Source organism: Phacochoerus africanus, chromosome 7 (assembly GCF_016906955.1).
Source record: "Phacochoerus africanus isolate WHEZ1 chromosome 7, ROS_Pafr_v1, whole genome shotgun sequence".
NCBI classification, from domain to species: Eukaryota; Metazoa; Chordata; class Mammalia; order Artiodactyla; family Suidae; genus Phacochoerus; species Phacochoerus africanus.
The window spans coordinates 21591016-21598945 of NC_062550.1; the positions used below are offsets into that span (position 1 = coordinate 21591016).

General features: G+C 55.9%; 1 protein-coding gene and 1 long non-coding RNA gene across 2 annotated transcripts; one reads left to right on the plus strand and one right to left on the minus strand.

The window, feature by feature from the left end:
* Window positions 1–543: 543 nt before the first annotated feature.
* Window positions 544–1721, minus strand: LOC125131673 (uncharacterized). The gene is made up of 2 exons (XR_007136009.1): window positions 1313–1721; window positions 544–1235 (listed from the first exon to the last, which is right to left on the minus strand). It is a non-coding gene; the product is annotated as an uncharacterized LOC125131673 (long non-coding RNA).
* Window positions 1722–2513: 792 nt separating this feature from the next.
* On the plus strand, window positions 2514–7661 carry HOXC10 (homeobox C10). The gene is made up of 2 exons (XM_047788445.1): window positions 2514–3378; window positions 6534–7661. Exons 1-2 carry the CDS (start codon window positions 2628–2630, stop codon window positions 6809–6811), a joined length of 1029 nt encoding a protein of 342 aa, XP_047644401.1. The 5' UTR covers window positions 2514–2627; the 3' UTR covers window positions 6812–7661.
* Window positions 7662–7930: the final 269 nt, after the last annotated feature.

Below are 7930 nucleotides of genomic sequence, written 5' to 3' on the forward strand. Positions count from 1 at the left end.
GGGGATTATTTCCACTAATAAGGGCAAGGATTCTGAAAGCAACTCCATCCCCTCCCAGGGCTGAGTGAGTCAGGGATGAGGGTCGGGCTGGTACAGGAGACAGGTCTCTAGGCAGGCGGAGTGGCTCTGCTTCTCTCCCGCTGGTTCCCCAGGTTAAGCCTGTGGGGCTTGATGTTTTTGAGAGGTTATCTGGAGTTTGTCTCCCTCTACTCCGCTGCCTCCCTCACCCCCTCCCAGGCTGGGCTCAGACCCTTCCCTTTCGAGGCTCTTCGAAACCTTCCGCAGCCCCAGCTGATCCCAGCCTGGCCTGGGCAGAGGCTCAGGGAGCACTGTCCGGGCCTACGGCTACCAACACCGAGAGAAAAACCAGGAAAAGCTGAGGTGAACAAGCAGCGGCACCTGGGTGTGGGGGAGAGGGCTCAGCAGACCCCAAAATGGGGGGCAAGGGCTAGGGACTGGGACGCCAAACTGCAGGAACAGGCACAGCAGGCAGGAAAAGAAAGGAGATGTGAAAGAGGGGGGAGGGAACCCCCCAAAGCCATATAATTCTCAATTGCTTTGGTCTTTAATTTCATCGCCCCATAAATGAGGAAATATCAGTTCCCATACTAAATTTTTATCCCCGGCTGATAAATATGACGGGGAATTTTCGTTGGGTCCTCGTAAAAGCGAACAGTTTCGATCAAACTGGTAGGGAAAGACTTATGCAGATAATACAAACAGAGTGGCCATAAAGTCTCCGCGTTTCCCGAGGGGTGGGCGGTGGGACAAATGGCTCCTGGATTGACTGCCGCCCAGGCCGTCCCAAGTCTCATCTGGGGCCTAAACAGCCTAACCTTGTCCAGGCCAAGCCCCATGCCGAGCCCATGGCGACCCCTGCAAAGGAAAACACGAAACCACTTCAAATCTCCCCTGGCTGCCCGGGCCGCGCGAGGCACACGTTACACCTTTCTCTTCCAGTTTTCCCGGGGTTCAGGGACCCCCCCGCGCCTTCTCTCTCGCCCTCTGGATGAGAGAATTCGGCAGATTTCTCGCCGAAGTCGCCTTCTAGCAGCCTCGGCTTGGGCCTCCCTAGAAGCGAGATCCAGCCTTCTCACTCCTCCACGCCAGGGCGGCCGGAGCTCAGGTCCTTTCCCGGCCAGGCTCCAGCCCTTCGCAAAGTCAAAACCCGAGGTTCGGTCCAGGGGAAAATGCGGGGCGACCGGAAAGACAAGTTATTCTGCAGATTCCGTTTCCTGAGGAAGGGGTGGAGAGTTTAGTTCGCTTTGGAAGAAAGGCGATGGAGAAACGGAAAGAACTGTTTGAAACATACCTTGTGCCTTATTTCTCGCTTCCCTGTATTAAAAATCATAACTAAAACATAGACGGGTCCCTCGTCTCCTCTCAAAAATGCCCCCGGCTCATTCGCCCTGTAAAGGGCACTTCCCTGGGTCGGATTTTGGCACGTCTGTTGTCCTGGTTTCCCGGTTGATGCGCGACTCCCCCAAACCGCCGTGGGCCAGCGGGTTCCCGCTTTCTCTCTGAGAATTTTCCCTGTTTTCGTGGGGGCAAGGTCAACTGGCAAGCGAGGGCCACCAGGGCCTGGAGCCAAGCAGCCGAACCGGCTCCAAGGCCAAAGCCTTGCAGCCCTTGAGTTGATAACCCAGGAGCCGCCCACCCAGCCAGGCCCAGGCCGCACTCCCTGGTCGGGAAGCCGAGCGCCTTTGGTTACCAGCTGCCTCCTCCCGCCACCCCTAATCTCCCCGGAACCTCCTTCTCCCAAGCAGCCCCAAAGTCATCGTGACCTCCTCCCTGGCCCGCCCCAGACACTGGTGATTCCCCGTCAGTCCCCACAGGGAACTTGCAACTCAGCCAACTTCCGTGACGGGCGGTCCCGAGCTGAGGTCTCAGCCCCAAGGGCCAAGCCCGACGGAGGAGGACGCAGGAGAGCAGAAACTTTAGTTCTGTTTGGGCTTCCTTAACTTTTTCTCGCCCTTTCTCTGCCCGCAGGAGCCCTCCCCCAAACCTCACCCCACTCCCATCCCAAGGGAAGAAGCGGGGGCGGGGGCCAGGGCGAGGTAGAGGGGAGGTGAGGAGAGGAGAGGTACCTGAATCATGTCTTGACCTTTTAATTTGAATTTGACTGTTTTGAGCCCCGAGTTGTCTCCCTCTCTCACTCGCTCCCGCATTTTCCCCCTCTCCGCCCCCCTCTCCCCAGGAGTTACAGGCTGGTTCCCGGGTAAACAAACCCCATTCTCTCTAGGACCCCCCCATCCCTCTCCACCCCCCTCCTGCCCCTGTCGCCCCGGGGGCCCTTCCTTTGTTCGCGGGGAAGGGCTCCGGCGCTCCTACCCCGAGGCGGCTGCTAGGTGGCGCTGTTACTCCACGCTGCGCGCTCCGCCTGCCGACAACTTGACCCCGCTGACGTCACGGCCGTCTGAATCATCAAGGCCATTTTCAAATCCCATTGGTCTAGCCGTCACATGGTGAGGACCGAATGCGCGGATAATTATGGAGCTGATATTTCCCCCCCTCCCCTTCTTTTCCCTCCCGCCCTTCCAACCGCCCCCCCTCCCGGATGGGGAAAAAAAAAAAGATGTCAGCTCCTCCGCTGTAGTATTGCTCCTTAAAAACCCCTCTCTCTGAAAATGACATGCCCTCGCAATGTAACTCCGAACTCATATGCGGAGCCCTTGGCTGCGCCGGGCGGAGGAGAGCGCTATAGCCGGAGCGCAGGCATGTATATGCAATCTGGGAGTGACTTCAACTGCGGGGTGATGAGGGGCTGCGGGCTCGCGCCCTCGCTCTCCAAGAGGGACGAGGGCGGCAGCCCCAACCTCGCCCTCAACACCTACCCGTCCTACCTCTCGCAGCTGGACTCCTGGGGCGACCCCAAAGCCGCCTACCGCCTGGAACAACCTGTTGGCAGGCCGCTGTCCTCCTGCTCCTACCCACCTAGTGTCAAGGAGGAGAATGTATGCTGCATGTACAGCGCAGAGAAGCGGGCGAAAAGTGGCCCCGAGGCAGCTCTCTACTCCCACCCCCTGCAGGAGTCCTGCCTCGGGGAGCACGAGGTGCCCGTGCCCAGCTACTACCGCGCCAGCCCGAGCTACTCCGCGCTGGACAAGCCGCCCCACTGTGCCGGGGCCAACGACTTCGAAGCCCCTTTTGAGCAGCGGGCCAGTCTCAACCCGCGCGCCGAACATCTGGAGTCTTCCCAGCTGGGGGGCAAAGTGAGTTTCCCTGAGACCCCCAAGTCCGACAGCCAGACCCCCAGCCCCAATGAGATCAAGACCGAGCAGAGCCTGGCGGGCCCAAAAGGCAGCCCTCTGGAGAGCGAAAAGGATCGGGCCAAAACTGCCGACTCCAGCCCAGACACCTCGGATAACGAAGCTAAAGGTAAGGCCGCCTGGGCCGTGGCCCGGCTGGGACGCTCGGGCACTTGGTCTTCGTGGCTGGGGCGGGGGCAGAGAGAGGGTTGGGCCGAGGAGGCCTTCGATGGTACTGGGAATGCGACCCCGGCTTGCGACTGGTGTCTGCTGAACGCCAGGCGGGTGGCGCGTCATTTGGCTAGGGAAGGTAAGCGGCGAAGTGGAGGTGCCGGGCCGGCAGCGGCCATGGGCGCTGAGACCGGGGTGGTGCGCACCACGGGCAGCCTGCTGGCGCCTCGGGCTGCCCAGGCCGGGTGACTGCTCCAGGTGCGTGCTGGCTTTGGTTTGCTTGCTCTACGCTGGTGTCCTGGGGGGCTGATGTCCCCTCTGCTTAGGTCAGAAGCTTGCAAAAAGCTTAAAATGGCGATCTTGGGCCAGGGACCAGGGAAGGCTTGGGAAAAGGGGGATTTCGCTTTACTGCATTTTCCCAGTTGAAAACTGTTTCCTGCGAAGCGCGATTTGTTGTTCGTGGGTCTGGTTTGTGCCTGTGGTTTGGGCTCCTGCGGTTTGGGGCTCGGTCGGGGGCTTCGGGCAGCCGGGCTGGGGCCGGAAGAGGTGGAGGTGAAGGGCTGCCTGCGGTCCCTCCCTCCCCCAGACGCCTAGCCTGCGAATGGCGTTGGAACAGGGCACTGGGAATGTTGTAAGTTTTTTGTCTCCCCTTTGCATTTTTTTCTTTCCTTTTTTCTTTTTCTAGTTACATTAAAAAAATTTTTTTTTCCCCTGTGGGTTTCCAAAAGCAGCTTATAAATGAGTGGTTGGGAATTTCTGTGTGCATGGTAAGCGGTTTTCTCCTGAAAGGCAGTGTGGCTTTGATTGGATTTCATTGTGATTTTGTTTGGGGAGGCAAAGCCTGGTCAGAGTTCAAGCTCAGGGTTCAAGATTCATTTCTGCTGCAGGAATTGGGGGCCTACAGGACCTTTCTCTGACACCTGGAGAAAAGGTGGAGGAAACGGGAGCAGCAGAGGAAGGCTGAGGGGACTTTTCCTGAAAAGTTGGAGCAAAAAGCATCAGTAAAGGCCCAACTGGCAGGAGGCGGTGGGGGGGGGGCGGATAAACCTGCTCCCCCCTGGCCTTGACTATTGGAGGCTGCGTGTAAGAGGAGCTCTTTGGGTGCAGAGGCAGATAAAACAGGGAGAACTGAGCAGCCTGGGGGCAGCCTGGGTCTTGTGGTGCTTTGTATATGGATGCGGTGCACACGCATGCCTGGCGGCGACCTGTGTCACACTCACACACACTCACGCATGCCCTCTCACACATGCACCCTCACCCTCTTGGGTCTTCTCTGCAAACCAATGGTGGTCTTGGCAGATCAGCCCATGGAGACCCTGGCCAGAAGAGGGGCACCCGTGTGTTCACGAGGGTGAGCGAGGTGGAGAGAGGCACATGCACCCAGGGAGCCTTCCTTGTGGCACGTGTGCAGCACAAAAGTTTAATTTTATACCCTCTCCCCACACCCTGAGCTTGATGGGAGTACAGATTTAGGGTAGGAGAAGCTGTGTTCTAGCTCCACCAAAAGCAAAGTCAAGGTTAACAAGCCCACCTCCTAGCTCAAACTGCCCCCATTCCCGCAGGCTTCCTCACTCTCCCGCCCTCCCCACAAGGATCTAAACCCTCCCATGACAACTAATCCCTCTCACTCTGCACTCTGCCTTTACGCCCTTCTTGCCTCTCACCCCCCACACACCCATTTTGGCATCTCCGCCAGGCCAGAGGCAAGAGGGCTTTGGGCCAGACTTCCCCATTTGTTATTTCTCCCCTTCCCCAAACCCAACAACCTCAATAAGGAAATTAATGGCACAGAGTGAGAGGTGGAGAGTCTTATACAATTTGGCAGGAAGCTGCAGGTGCAGAAGTGGGAGCAGAATTAAGGATGTTCAAGTGTTTTAAACTGCAGCCTCAAGTTTGCATTTTCCTGGTGGCTCCTGCTTCTCCCAAGGCCCTCAACCCACTCCCCATCAGGATAAGATCTGGGAACCTGGCAGTTTCATTTGGCACAGGGGGAGGCAGACAGAGCCCTGAGCCATCAGCAGAGTCCTTTGCTGTGTGTCCCTCCTGGGTCTCCGGACTCTGGGTTTTTCCCTAGAAAAGATGGCCAAGGACTCTTCTGCTGCTCAAGGAGCCAGGCTGGTCCATTTCAGCAAGATCGTGTGCCAGGGAGAGAAGCTGTGGATAAGAGAGTGGGAAATACACCCTATATTTACACTGTCTCCTTATATAAACAGACACATGGGTACGTCTCTGTGTCTGGGTGTACATATGTGTAGGCGTGTGTAACTCTGCAGAAACACACATGCACACGCATGCGTGCATATCTACATAGACTAGCAGGAGATTTCCAGGAGGCTGCATTTCCTCAGGATCTCGCTCTCCCTTGACCTTAGGTCTCTGGCCAGGGCAGTTGTCTGAAGGCCCCTCAGCATGCCCCAGAGCTGTTACCCCTGACCTCTACTGCCTGCACAAGCTCCCTGCCTCAGCTCCTCCTGGGGGAAATGGCCAGGAGAGGAAGAGCTGGCAGTGGGAGCTCCACTGGGGCAGAGTGGCTCTGTGGCACGTCAGGTGGGAGCCAGCCGGGGGTGGGGTTCTGATGCAGAGACGGCTGCAGTGGCCTCCGGTGGCAGAGACTGAGGCCCTGGCCCAACATGGAGTTGAAAGGGGCCAAAGCTCTCCGGGAATTGCTCTGGGCAGCGGGGTGGCCTCTGTCACCGGGTCTGAGGCCTGGAGAACACTCTTCCCTCTGGTTGGGTTTTTCCAGAACTGGAAAGGAGCAGAGATGAGGGAGGGTCTGGTGAGGCTTAGAGCGCCCACCAGGGTCCGCAAGCTGCGGGAGAGCCGGGGGTAACTCAGAACCTGCGAGGTCCAGGTGGATGGAGGTGGTTTAAATTTAATAGATGTGTTGGATGCAAGTACCTTCTGTCTTTCTCCCCTGTAAGTCTAGACCCCAAAGAAATTCTAAGAGCCCCCAAGCCCGAGAAGACCCCACCCGCCAGGCCTGTGGGGCGACAACAGCTCCCCTGCCCTCACTCCCTCAGCTGCCCCCACAGCAAGCTGGCCGGGCTGGCCACGCTGCCTGCGAGGGTTTGCGTCTTCGAGGGATACTTATGTAAATAATGTTATTTTTAACAGAGGAGATAAAGGCAGAAAACACCACAGGAAATTGGCTGACAGCAAAGAGCGGAAGGAAGAAGAGGTGCCCCTATACTAAACACCAGACGCTGGAATTGGAGAAAGAATTTCTGTTCAATATGTATTTGACGCGAGAGCGCCGCCTGGAGATTAGCAAGACCATTAACCTTACAGACAGACAAGTCAAAATCTGGTTTCAAAATCGCAGAATGAAACTCAAGAAAATGAACCGAGAGAATCGGATCCGGGAACTGACCTCCAATTTTAATTTCACCTGAGCGCGCGGCCTCCCCCCCCCCCGCCCCTCCCCCCCTTTCCTCTCCCCGCCCCTCCTCCCTTTGTGCCTGGTGGTATATTTTTTTTCCCCTCCCTGAGTATAAATGCAACACGCCCGCAAAAAAGGCAAAGACCTCAGACTCTCCATCCAAGGGACCGATGGTTCGTGCTGCGAAGATGCCTCCACCTAAAGCATGAGCAGTGGGGTTCGGGGGTGTGGGGTGTGGTGTGCCCGCATAGACGAGGGCGGGAGTGTGGCTGGTGTGTGTGTCAACCCCTCACTCACCCACGCACTCACACATAGCATCCTGTTCTCCAGGCAAAGTTAAGGTCGAATCCACCCGATTGTAAGGGAAAAAAAAGAGGGAAAAAAAATTAACCAGAGAAGGTCTGTAATCTCGCAGAGCACAGTCAGACTCGCTCCTTCCTTGCTGCATTTCCTCCTTAGAATAATAGACGTTTTGGAAAGTTCGGCTAGTGTTTGTGTGTTTGTCGTAGCGTCCAGCGCCTCCACCAAACCCTCTCCGTGTCTTTACCTCCCAGTCGCTCTGAGAATCTGCTTGAAGTCTCGTATTTGTACTGCTTTCTGCTTTTCTCCCATCCTCCCTGCACCCCCACATCCCCCATCCAACTGCCATCTCAGAAATTCCATCCAGAGGAACAAAAAAATTTTTAAAAATTAAAAATAGGACATAGTGAAGCGAAGACAGAATGCCCCTCCCCCAAATATCGCCCTGTCCCTGTCTGGGAGTTGTGTTATTTAAAGATATTCTGTACGTTGTATCTTTTGCATGTAGCTTCCTTAATGGAGAAAAAAAATCCTAATAAATTTCCAGAATCGTAATCCTCAAATGGGTGGTTTTTTGTTTTTAGTGTTTTTTTTTTTTTAGCGACACCCTCCCCCCAAAGAGGCTGAGTGTGTGGATGTGTGTGTTTTGTGTTTGACTCATCTCCTAGAGCCTTTCTAGAACGTCTCTTGGCGGGTTTAATGTAAGTGAGAGACCATAACGTTGATTTAAATATTATCCAGGTGACCACAATAAGTCAAGGTCATAAAACAGTAATGTCAGGACGGTCTTGGTGCGCGCGAGAGGTGGATTTTATGATCTGCAAATATAATG